The following is a 13,573-nucleotide window of genomic DNA, read 5'->3' on the forward strand; positions in this document are numbered from 1 at the left end:
GACACAGTTAAAATCTTCTATGATGCACCACATCTAGCTGGCTTTCTTGCTTAATCTTTTTTATTTCCTCCCATAAAGCTCTCTTCAATACTATGTCACAGGGTGCATATGTATTTACAATGGCAATTCTTTCTCCATCTTCCTTCCAAATGCCTTCAAGCATTATGAAACCACTACCCACTACTTCCTCTGCATTGCAAATGATTCTTCACTCCATATAGACAAAACTCCTCCTGCTGTATTTATTGCTGGACTTTCTGCCCAGCAAACTTCAGAATCACCCCACAACTCCATGCAAATGGATCTATCAATTCAGTGCCCAGCAAAACTCCTCCCGCTGTATTTATTGCTGGACTTTCTTTTTTCGTCTCATGCAAACAGATCATATCCACCTGTTCTTTTAGTACCAATCTCCTTATTGAACTTCTCTTAACACCATCCCCCCTCCTAGGCCTCTGATGTTATAAGTGACCAACTTGATTATTCTCCATGTCCTCTTCCCAGCACATCTGCATTGTTTTTGTCTCTTCCTTCTAATATTTTGATTCTGGATATCATCCTTATCTCCTCCTTTTCATAATTGACTCCCATGCCTTTAGCCATTTCCCAAGTGTTATTTGCTTCTTTCATCACTCCTCTACTAGTTGAATTGGATGTGGTTGGTGAGGCTGCATCACTTTTTTCCCATGTGGTTATCTCCTTCAATCCACTGCTCTGATTTGGTGTATGTGGTTATTCTTTGGTAATGCTAATGCACACATTTTAAGGGTATCTCTGGTGTTCTTTTAAAGGGAGATTCTGATATACAGAAACCTTGAGCAGCTTTGTTACCCATTTGTGCCTACCTATGTTGCATGGATACAGGTATAGGATACGAGATTTTTCAAAAATCTAGAGTACAGGTACGCTAATAGATATTTCAAAAAAAATATGTATGTATATAAAAATAGAATTTCATTTGTATGACTAAATCTTATAAGTGATAAAAAAAAACACAAATAAGCATAATATATAATATAAAAGGAGATTAAATTGTTCAATATGACAAAAAAATCTCATAATAAAAAACTATAATACATATGATATCAAATTTTAATAGCATGATACCACATTTTAACAGTTTCAATCTCATCATTTTATTGTCCATGGTCACTCAAAAGAATTGCCTCTATAGCTGGTTTGTCAAGAGAAAGAGTAGTAACTTGAATTTAAGAATATCAATATTTTTATAACTCTTACTCTTTTTTAAGAGGGGATGAAGATTTGTATGTATAAGAACTAAATCTTCATCTCTCTTTGGATTGAGCCTACTTCTTTTCATAGAATGGATAAAGAAATATGTGCTTCAATTTCTTTTGTAACATACAGACTTAGGTACGGGCTTGATACGTACCTAAAAAGCACCCATAAGTATCCAATTGTTTTTCATAAAAAAAATAAAATTGGTACGTACCCATGAGTACCCAACAAGTACTGGGTACATACCCGGTACATGTATGACATGGTTTTAGAAGTATCCATGCTTCAGAGGTGCCTACAAAGCTTACTGTTTCCTTTTAGTTTATTTTTTAGGAGGATTTCATATCTTCCTCCCATGTTGCGATTTCCCTCTTTTCTCTCCATTAAGATTTTCCAATATATATATATATATATATTAAAAGAAACACATTTGTCATGTTGTATATCCATTATCCAATCAGAAAGTTTAAAACTTCTACAGTCTGATATTTCATTTGGATAGTGGCAATTAATAACTTATAAGATTAATGTCAATAGTTTGTTGAAGATTCATAGACCTCTCACTCATTGCTATTTTCTAGCATCCATGTTACAGAACTGGACCAGAATTGAAAAGGAAGGATGGAATCTATGTTGTTAGAATTCCCAATCTCTAAATTGGTATCAAGTTGATGTTGGATGGAGACCAAGAACAACAAAGAACATGGAATACAAACTCCCACTCCAGGTATTTGAGAGACATAGGTTCTCCCCTCCTTTCTCCAAAACAATCAATATCCCCCCTCCCTCCAAATCTCTCTTTGTGACTGCCCTATAACCAATTCTAGCTGTACAGTAACTAACTAAACTTTTACTGCTGTTATCTGTCATTATTAATTTTCTATTAATGACAGATTATGGCTCTTCTTCTCTTCACTCACTCTTATTCTTCCTAACATAGATAACCACATGACAGCATGGCATTGTGTCATAAAATTCTAACCTCTTCAACTTTGTTAAAACCCTTAAAAGTTAAAACACACATTAGAAACTAAGTCAGAAGACACAACCAATACTCACCAAGAACTAAATACAGATTATCCACAAAAAATAGTCACCAGATTCATTACTACCTTGGACATATATTAGAGCGAGGGAGAGAGAGAGAGAGAGAGTAAAGGGAGAGACCGGTGGTTTGGAGGTTGCAGATCTGGGCAGTGATGGTGTTTTTGGGGGGTGTTTGGGTCACCATTGGCGGTGTTGGGCTTGGTGAAGGTGGAACAGTGGCTTGGAGGTTGCAAATCTGAGTTGCTTTGGGTGGATCTGGGCGGCTAAGGTTGATGGTGGTGGTTTGGATGGTGCTTGGGGTCATCAGCGTTTGAGTGGCTATGTTGAATAATAATAATAATAATAATAATTTTGAACATATATTACTATAAATCTGCCTTATGAAACAATGAAAAGGATGCTAAGAAAACAAGCATATCCTGTGAATAAACAAGAGATAAACAATTTTTACATTTCACTTCCACCATATTCATCACACCACTGCTGAAAGAACATATTTAGCAGTAACTTGTTATCCTCTTTGCTCTCAAATCAAATCCTTGAATAATTGTCAGAAAAAGACCTCCTAGGTAAACAAATTGAATGCTTCTCGAAACGAAACATATAGTGAGACTAATAAACCACCTATTTGGAACGTATACTCTATGAGGAGACATAGGATGTAGAACTCTTGCATGTGGCAGTTGTTAAGGACAGTGATGTATTTAATAATGCAGAAGCATTTAATTAAGCAAGATGGTTGTGTAGTAGCCATGTATTAAACTATGCAAGACAATTATGTAGCAGGGACGAAAGAAATAAAATTCATCAAGATAAAAGAACAGCTGTAAAACTATTTCCATAAAATGGAGGAAAAACAAAGTATCGGCCTGTGGCCATGATCATACCTAAAGGACAATATTTGGACAGTGACTGGCTTCAATATAAAAAGTTGAATCTGATGGTTTTCTTCTGACTTCTCCAAACAAGCATTTATGCCATTTAGATGAAGGTAGGAACTAATTGAAATCTTTCCTGAGGAAGCATATTTAACATTATTTGGTTTTGGAATTTCAATCACCCGAGGGTCCAATTTAACACACTCTGTTTTGCCATTACCGTGCCCCAACAGACCTGTCAATGGTGCCATACCAAATGAAGATGAACCAACAACCACTTCAATATCACAGAAATTAAAAGTGAGGTCAAAATTATCCAGACTGATAATGTCATCAATGTCTAGACCATCAAGATCGGCCTCCCTTCTGTGTGAAAATCTAGCAGCAGGACCATCAACAAGTACCCCAAAATGAATGTGCTTCTCTGGAAGCTTTTGAAGCAAGGTCATAATCAACTCTTTGCAATAACAGTCATATTTATTAACCCAATCCATTTCTGCTTTGTCCACAAAATTTGACGCAATGGATGCTTCCCTCCTGTCCTCCCAGTAAAGAGCATGTTGGATCTGACTAAGAATTAGAGACAGCGATGATACTGAAGAATGAGTCAAAACTAAATTTAATTTCCCTAGCATTAAACCACATTCACAAAACCCAAAATCTGGATTCTTCGGGTCTGGGTTCGTGGAAGATATCTCAATCTTAGAGAGAATACATGGATTTTCAGAAAACTCAATCTCATTTTCATTCAATTTTCTGCAAATTCGTTTCCAATTCACAGAAAACTTTTTCATAAAGATTTCAATATGAGAATCACAACAATCTTCAGCCTGGCCTCCATCAATTTCCGAAAGGAGAAATATTTTTGCAGGTTCAACCCACATAATTGATTCCATATGATTAATACCTTCTTTTTCATTTCCTTTAGCTGAACTAAGTGGATCCATTGTACATGCTTCTTCTGACATAGTCAAAGGTGCAGATTCAACCTTCATTTGCCCACATGATAGAAAAATTCTCTGTTCAAAAATATCTTTCACAGATATTAATAACAAAGCATCAATACAAAAACATATCGAAAGGAAAGCTGAGCATGCAATCCCAGCAAGTGACTGTAACTTTTCATATACAGATGGATCAATTTCATTGATTTGGGAAACTGTTATTATGATTTTCCCAAAGTTCAGCACAAAACAACAACTTTGGCAAGGGTCTTCGATAAGGCTTTCCAAACAACATCCATCAATATCTGGATCTTGCACTATTTTTTCCCTAGAGAAGATATTCACTAGACAATGGATAATTGTAGAGATCAATTTCCACATAAATGACAGTAAAAAAATAAAAGGGCGGAAAAATTTATTTGTCGTGACAAAATCCTCATGACAATTAATTGAATCTTTCAATGCTGCTCTATGACGAGCTATTCTCCTTGCCAGTGATATGCCTTCAACAGGCAACTTTTTCTCAATGTCAGAAATCAACTTCCAGTGCCGACTAGCAGAACTTAAAATCAGCTTGTTACGAGTCAATTTAGAAATGGACTTTTTCCATGTGTGGCTAGTAGAATATCCAATTAACAGCAAGATATTCTCATAAGCATTGGCATAGTGTATCCATTGACCTATAACTCCAACTAATCTATGAAATGACAACCTAGGAGTCACAGTCACATGGCCAATTCTGCTAGCAGCTATTCTCCATAATTCTCTAGCACCTCTAGATTGATTGTAATTATTAGATACCAATTTGAGGAAAAGTAGACATACAGAAATGCCATCTGGAGAGAATGAAAAAACTAGTTCTGGAAAACAGAGAGTGCAACTTGCCAGCTTAAGATCTCTGAATTTAATGTCAATTTGCATATCAGAAGAAAGCAAAACATTTCCTGTGTGATCTTTTCCAACTAATCTGGCCCTGAATCCAACACCTTTTAATACAAGAGTGCTATCTTTCATTGGAATAAAAACTGAACTAAGAAAACCTCTGAGAAGACATTTTTTATCAACATATTTAGATCTTACGCTTAACTCCTTTATTTCCCCAAAACACATAAACTCGTCATTTAAGACCGGCAGTTGAATCTCCACATGAATGCAATGTGCCACTAGATGACAGTTTTTCAGAATAAGATTCCAAAAAGATGTTGTAAAATCTTTTTTCTCAGGTGCAGCAAATAAGATCCTTTCCAAAATGTCATGCAATGAACAGCCCTACAATTCATACAAAAGGTAACTGGTAACAGTAATCGTCATAATGACATTATTTAACAAATTGAGTTTGTATGGGAAAGCAAAAAAAATCAGCAGCTTAGGTATGTCTCTCTCTCTCTTAGGACTTGGAACAATATCAATCAAAATGGATCTTTTTTCCCATTTTCAACAAATCTACCGATAGAGCACCCAGTGGTTCTCCCTATTCTAGTAGTATTCCCTCATTATGAAGAGGTATAAATGGTTAAAAGTTAAAACATGACATTGAGACAGCCACTACCTTCCACATTCAATAAACCTAAGTAGTTTTCCATTATTTTACATATATTTTGTACAATACCTTCCCATAGAATAAAAGGTTCACTAGTATGCAAATCAGTAGGGACCTCTTTGATCAATCTTTTTTGAAAATAGTTTTTGTTTTCAAAATTTAAAACTCAAAAAATTGTTTGGCCATGATTCTGTTGATTGTTATGAAAGCTTTGTACTCCACAGTCTGTTGCCAGAGTAGAAACAGGACAACATATTTTTTTTTGTTTTCTTTAACTGGTGGTCATGAGTTCTTTCTACTCTACTTCAAACAACTACTATGCCTGCAGTCACCGGAGCATCTTGCATCTTTAAAAACAATCTCAAAACAAAAATCATGGAACAAGTGATTTTAAGTAATAATTCTACCAAAATTACTTAATAATAGAATCAACAGGTCAATGTACCATCCTACCCAATAAAGTAACTGAAAACAATTACATTAATCATCTTTAATCTCATTCAATTGTGAGAAAATCCGTATCAGACCAATAAAGAACCTCACCGAGTAGCAACACTCGTCATCTACCTTAGTGTGAATCGTAAACTCAGACTCGAAGAAGTGCACTCATTACCTCAGGATCAAGCGCCGAGAGATTCTTTCTGAGATAATCCTCACAATCATACTTCGAATTTCGCAACCTCGCTGCGCATTCCTCCGCTTCCGGCTTCCTTCAAAACCAAAAACAGTTACGTAATCAGTTAAGAAACGAAAAAAAAAAAAGGAACAATAGAATGCGATAGCGTTTGTATCTTCTCGCGAGTGTTTGATTTGAGTTTTGATTACTCGAACGATTGCACAATGCGGACGCCGTGGAGTTCGACGGTGAAGGCCGGGGGGAACCAGGTGGAGAATCGGAGAGTGAGGCGCTCGACGGAGAGGTCCTTGAAGAAGAGGAAGGCGGGAGAGTGGAAGAGGCGGTTGAGAGCGGAGGCGTCGAAGCGAAGGTCGGAGAAGACGGCGAGGGAACGGAGGAACCCTAATTGGAGATCGAGGTGAGGCTCTTCAGCGAGCCATGGCTGGAACAGAGACAGTAGTCTCCGCCGTATAACTGTTTTCAAGGGCATGGAGAGAGTGAGAGTGATATCATGAAGGGATTGGGTTGTGGTGTGGTGTGAGGGAGAAGGTGAAATTTGAAGGAAGGGTTGACAGAATTTTGGAGTGGGTGGGGGATTCGGCGGAAAGGGAAACTGTTGGATATGTCTGGGGTGGAAGGCGTTAGCAGTGGCAAATTGGCAGTGCTCAATTGCTCAGTGTCATCATGAGTATCGTGTTGGACACGTCATCTAATTGTCTTCATCCTGCTTCATCGGGCAAATATTTGTTTCATTTTAACGGTGATTGGAACTTTCCCCAAGTAAAAACAAAATGATATAATACAATATTTGTTTAACATTTTTTTTTATCTCTTTCTATTATTATCATGTGTAATGAATGATATACAAAACACAAATAAACACCAAAAGATACTGTTACTTACTATGTAAACTGTTCTATTAATTTTTATGCAAATAATATTTTGTTTTTATATTAATTATTTAAAATTATTATTTAGTCACGTTAAACATCAATTTGACATAACATGAATATTATACAAATAATTTTTATGCAAATAATATTTTGTTTTTATACTTGTGCTGGATCCCACGACAACAAAAATATGTTTCTTCGGTGTGGAATATGTTGAGGAGTCAGTCCTCAGAGTTTAGGATGACCCTGCAGAGTGGTATCTACAATATGATTGTTGACTTGTTGTTTCTTGGGGATATGACACTGAGTTTGTGGGCTCATTTTCACAATGCTGACCTAGCAATCTCGACAAATGCGAGACATAGTCGGCTAGTGAGAGCCTATCATTTTACCATGGTAGAGGTGTACTACTGGCAATGATCCAAACTAGAATGTTGTAAGACCACTAAGTTCTACTAGTTTCAGTGGCAGTTGTTGATCAGTGTGATATATATATGTTGAGATAATGAAAAATGACGCTTAGGATGTGTGCGAGATCCAGTAGATAACCACAACATCGTAGTTGATATTCTTGTGTGTATGACTTGTGTTTAAGTCTTGTTGTGTCTGGTCAGGAATACTCATCCTTACGTTTTTATTCAGGGTCAGATGACAACACTTGTGGAGGTCATAGAGATCTCGTCCGCTTTGGCTTTACTAGACACATCATCGTCTTTTTCCTCAGACACGCCAAAGTATATGTCCTAGCTGACACCATTATCTTCTTCATCAAACACACCGAACTACGTACCCGAGCCACAATACAATGGAGAGGGTTCTTCAAAGTATAAACCTAGGTCACCATATAAGGGGGAGGACTCTAAGCATACCATGTTTGTTTCTCTTACTCTGAGACACGTACCACCATTGGGGGTCGAACCTCATGCTTAGACTTTGGTTGAGGTCAATGCTCATGTTGTGGCACCTCCAGTCATGGACGTGAGGGACGGGGAGATTAAGGAGGCCCCCAAGATGCTCTAGGAGGATCAGCCAAAGACAATGGAGGAGGTCCCTGCTAGAAAGGACCAGGAGCCTCTAGACTAGGCCATAGAGGATGACGTGGCAGTAGTGGCAGCAACTAGTGGGGAGGTTCCCCAAGGAAGAGCGGGGTGGCTCATTGAGGAGGACAACAGTGAGGAGAATCCTAATGAGGATGTGCATGATATATCCTCATAGGGTCGTTGTTGAATTATGACCTCTTATCTCACCCCTTTTGTGTATAGCATCTTCCTTAGGTTTTGGTTAATGGTGACTACTCTAGGGCTTGGTGTTTTCCCTTTCCTTTGTATATATGTTGGTAAACCTAGGTTTCATACATTTTACTTGTATATTCAATTATCAATTTTCATTACATGTATTTTTGGATGTATTCACACTCTGATGTATCTATTACCTTTCAAACTCAATACTCATTATATAATATGCACTATTTTATAAATCCGTAATCTAAAAATTATCTCATTTCCCTCTACCTTTCATTTTAAAAGGTGTATGACTTATATTTGAAAGCACTATTTCACATTCTTAAAATATTTCAAAAAGATGCATTTATTTTATGGAGCAATTTACTATCTGTCATGACTTTGTACATATAAAAGAAAAAAAAAACTTATCACGTTTCTTAAATTACAAAGCTTCAGCAATCACATTAATGTACACATTTTATAAAATGAATTAAAAGGAGATTAAAATGCATGTTTATTCATAATAGATTTTAGGGTGTCATAATTTCTCTCTAAATCAAATACAGCATAAGTGTATGTTAATTTATTTTATTTAAAACTTGGTTAGAAATACTTCAAGATATATAATATAAGATTCATCATAACATGTATTGTATGAGAAAAATATAATAATTGAAATTAAAATAATGTATTGAAAACAATTGATCTAAAAATAAAAATTATAAGATTTTAAAATTAATTAAAAATTATGATTATAATTATCTCAAAATATATTTATCAATAAAATAAAATAAATATTTTTTTTTATAAAATATCTTATAAACATATTCATATTTATCATTTATATTTAGTAGTTACTTTAATATATAATTTTACTAAATATTTATATAATAATTTAATAAACTAGTTTAAACTATCATCACCGACTAACTTTTAAATTTCCAACTATGTATTGTTAGTTTTTCTACTTTTTAAGTTAACTTTTCGATTACTTTTGTGAAGCATAACCTTAATAAAGCATAAATAAACAATTAACATGTATATAAACAAAGATTCTTTGTGAATAAGCGTATTGCTTGAAATAAGGATATTAAATATCATGATTTGTCTTAAATAAACTTATTTAATACGTGATTAAATAAGAATTTAACATATATAAATACTTAAAAAGAATTTATTTATTTTTTATAAGTAAAATAAAAATAGGTTTGAAATAAACTTATTTAGTAAAAAATATTAATAACAATATGTTTACAGAAAATATTAATAAATAGAAAATCTTTATAAATAAGGATACACATTGACTTAAGAAAAATGTTTGATTGACACTCATGATGTTATCTTACACCTAAAGAAAAAAGTTGAAAAAGTAAAATATATATATATATATATATATATATATATATATATATAATAGAATTTATAATTTGATAAAAAGAAATAGATAAAAAAAATGAAAGATGTTGATGAAATGTTTAAAATAGATGAATGTCTATGTGTTATTACTTTGACTTAAATAAGGATACACATATTATGAGTGAGAGAGATCTAAGATTTGGAGATACAGGAAGCAATGTATTCTAAGGAAATCTAACTAAAAATTACCATATATATGAAGATAAAGACAAATGTTAAAATCATAAATTTCAAGCAAGTCACTCCTTAATCAAGATGTATTTATGAGAGAAGAAAGCTATTGTAACAAGTCGTGAATCAAGATGATTAGTCGCACAGTATAAAATGAGATCAAAGCTATGTAAAAGGTAACGAGAATCGTAAAAGAAAGAAATGTGTGAGGATTAGTGCACTAGTATATCAAACAAAAAGACGTGTGCGAGCCGTGTTATAAGCAGCCCCCTTATACGGGAATAAAAAAAAAGCTCTTAAAACGCTCACAACTCATACGACTTGGCGTGATAGATTCAAAAGTCAACGTCAAACAACTTTCAGTCACTTGAGAAATTTATTACGTGAATGATGTCATTCCAACCTTGCATATGTTCTTTTTGGTATTACCGATCATGCATATGTGATACGCAATTGAATTTTCCACTCAAAAAGAGTTAATATATATGTAAAAGTGTAGATTGACATTATGTAATAATTTCTGTTCTCGTTGAAAAGTCTATGTTACATCATTGGAATGGAGGAAAGTAAGTGGAAGCTCAATGGAAACGAAGAAACCAAGGTTGATTCAAAATCATGCCCTATGTATATATACCATGTGCCGCAATCCCATAATTTTAATCTTCTCAATTACTATCCAATCCCATACATTGGAGCTCAAATTTTGAAGGAGAAAGCCAAGGTATTCACCATATATATCGTTGGTTCTGCCAGTTTCTATGCCTTTGATAACTTGTACATTGTTTGATTGAAGAGAGGAAGGAGGCCACACCAAAGGTTGGTTGTCTCATGGGAGAGAGACCACAGAACCTGTTACCTTTTTTCACATGATTTGATTTGAAGAGGCATTGAGGTGAGAGAGATTCTTGAGCTTATTCACAGAGAATTTTGAGCAGAAACTTAAAGTTGTTGGTGCTAGCACCAATCAAGTGTCCTTTCCGCGTTCTCGAAAACTTTCATCTTCAACTTGCTCAACGGTACACTCAAGTATAATCATATCGTTGAGCAAGTTGAAGATGAATGTTGTCGGGAACCGAATGTCCATTCTTTTGTTGGCTGGTTTGGGTGGATGGGGTAAAATAACTTTGGCTACAAAGCTCTGACTGTTGGGATGAAGAAATCAAGGGTAAGTGGTAATTTTCCTATGGTGTGCTGATATTGGCTTGCTAATTCTTCTTTGTATGTGTGTTTGGAATCCAATTTTTCCAATGTGAACGGAGACGTTTGTGCCAACGAGTTGCATGTTTGATTTTCAGATTGAAGGCCCAAAAGTATGTTCAAAATGTAAAATTCAAAAAACATCTTGTTTAGTTTTCAGTTGAGCCTGGTTTAATTTAAACTGAATTTTGTTACAATTTTGTCTTGAAACTGTTTGAGAGAATTACTCTGACAAATACAGCTGACACACCCTTGTTCCTTCTGCGTTTTCTCTTTTGGAGTGTGAGAATAGAGTGCGTGATAGTTATTTCCTCATTTCATAACCTCATTTATATGTTCTCTATCTCATATGCAGCACTCTTCCATAAACTCTTACTAGAGATATTTTAAAAGACGAATTTGAAATAGGTTACTGAAAATTTGAGAACATCAAATGACATTCAAGTATATTTGCAAGTTTTATGTGCAATAGATGAAAATAGCTGCATGCAAAATTTTTTGAATTTTCCTAAAATAGCAGCTTAAAGCAGAGGTCAAACTTGCTGTATGCTGATGTCCTTTGAGAGATTAATATGTATCTTTAGGTCAATAAGAACATACCATAAGCATTTTATATTCTTTTGAAATAAGGCTTTAACAGATTAGAGAAGCATTTTCTTTTGACCTGTATGCAATCAGTAAATGTTGTGTGTTTGGTACAAGGCATCAAATCAAATGCTCTAGGCTGACAAATCTCTATGCTTTCTTCAGGTAAATTCAAGAAAAATATTTTATTTGTCGCCTTATCACATGTCTAAGCTGAAGAATATTGTAGACAGGTTTGCCTTCCATGATGCTAAGAAAATGCCCTCCACTTGTAGACTCACAGCTCAAGTTAGGACTGAATTCTTTCAGCCACTTAATGTATAAAAATACATAGCTCATGCGAGAAGTAATTAGTAAAAAGACCAAAATGGCATATATTATCTTGGAGTGAATTTAGACTTCTACTTAGTTTTTAATAACTCTACATTTATTTTAATGAACTTACTCTGTGGACAGAAGTTTGCTAATAAGGGTTTCTTAATTATAATTTAATTATCATTTAAATATATTTTTAGTCCTTTAAATTTGAATAATTATTTTTTTGTTATTTGAACAAAATTTATATATATTAGTCTCTCACATTTTTAAAAAACTACTTTTAATCTCTCTCTTTCATTGTTCATTGTGTTAATGATGCTATAATTTGTAATTAGTTTTTACCATCACAATTTTTTTAAATTTAATTTCTTTAAAAACGATTTATAATGGTTCACCATATTATATAAAAATAAATAAAAATTATCACAATTTCACATTCATGTTTTCTTTTCTTTACGAAACCGATAGTGTATAGTTATTTTTTACATCGATTTTAGCATCAATCAAAATAGAAACATGATAAAATGTATAAATTTGATGTACTTTCTTCATTGGTTTAATCCAAAATCCATATAAAAAGTGATTTTTCACCTCGTTTGAATGCTAACGTTGAAGGTGAAAGCTTGATTTAACATCAAATCAAAACAAATATTAAAATCCTTTTTTTAAAAATGTTAAAGACCTTTTTTATAGTAGTGCATGTTATGATTATTTTAATTTTTAAATCACCATAAATCGTTATTTAAAGTTTTAAATTAAAAAATAATTTTGATAGTTAAAAACTATTACAAATTATAAAACCATGAATACAATAAATAAAGAACCAATAAAAGTATCTTTTCAAAAATTTGAGGAATTAATAAAAATATTTTTTTGAAGGATTAATAAATAATCATCTAAATTAAAAGTACTAAAAATATATTTAATCCTTTAACTACAGTTATAATCATTATCATTTAAAATAATATTTATTTTCCTTCAAAGAAAATATTTATGGAATTATAAAAAACACAAAGTATGACATAAAAATAAATTTAAAACTTTATCGATTTAAATATAAAATAAACTAAATATTTTATTTGAAGAAAAATAACTATTATTTTAAATGACATCGATGATAGCAATAATTAATTATGATTAAGAAACCTTTATTAGCAAACCATTACTAATACGTGGTTTTTTAGTCAATTAAAATATTTTTTTTAATTTCTAGTATTATTTAACAAATCATAAAAGTTTTTTTTCGTTTTTTTACATTTCTACTACTATTACTTTCCAATTATCATTCCCCGTGCAGTGTACGGTGTACGTGTTGAAAAATTATCATTCCAATTATCGAACAAAAAGACATGAGCGCAGCACCGTTAAACAATACTTGGTCCCCCCTTATTAAGGAATCACTTTTTGTTCTGTCGACTGTTATAAGTAAATAAAATCATTAGAATCGAGGAAACTCACGTGAAGAAATTAACCAGGTAGATTCAAAAGTATTCCCTATATATACCG

At 33.4% G+C, this 13,573-nt stretch overlaps 1 protein-coding gene and 1 non-coding gene across 2 annotated transcripts in view; one reads left to right on the forward strand and one right to left on the reverse strand.

The window, feature by feature from the left end:
* The window catches only part of LOC100818143 (uncharacterized), a 41,563-nt gene extending 34,621 nt beyond the window's left edge, over positions 1 to 6,942 (reverse strand). The window contains 3 exon segments of the mRNA XM_041010512.1: positions 3,174 to 5,377; positions 6,262 to 6,358; positions 6,474 to 6,942. Coding sequence (XP_040866446.1) covers positions 3,174 to 5,377; positions 6,262 to 6,358; positions 6,474 to 6,754 — 2,582 coding nt within the window. The 5' untranslated portion in view covers positions 6,755 to 6,942.
* Positions 6,943 to 10,900: 3,958 nt separating this feature from the next.
* MIR5041 (microRNA MIR5041) lies at positions 10,901 to 11,051 on the forward strand. The gene has a single exon (NR_048830.1). It is a non-coding gene; the product is annotated as a microRNA MIR5041 (primary transcript).
* Positions 11,052 to 13,573: the final 2,522 nt, after the last annotated feature.

Source organism: Glycine max, chromosome 16 (assembly GCF_000004515.6).
Source record: "Glycine max cultivar Williams 82 chromosome 16, Glycine_max_v4.0, whole genome shotgun sequence".
In the NCBI taxonomy this organism is placed as follows: domain Eukaryota; kingdom Viridiplantae; phylum Streptophyta; class Magnoliopsida; order Fabales; family Fabaceae; genus Glycine; species Glycine max.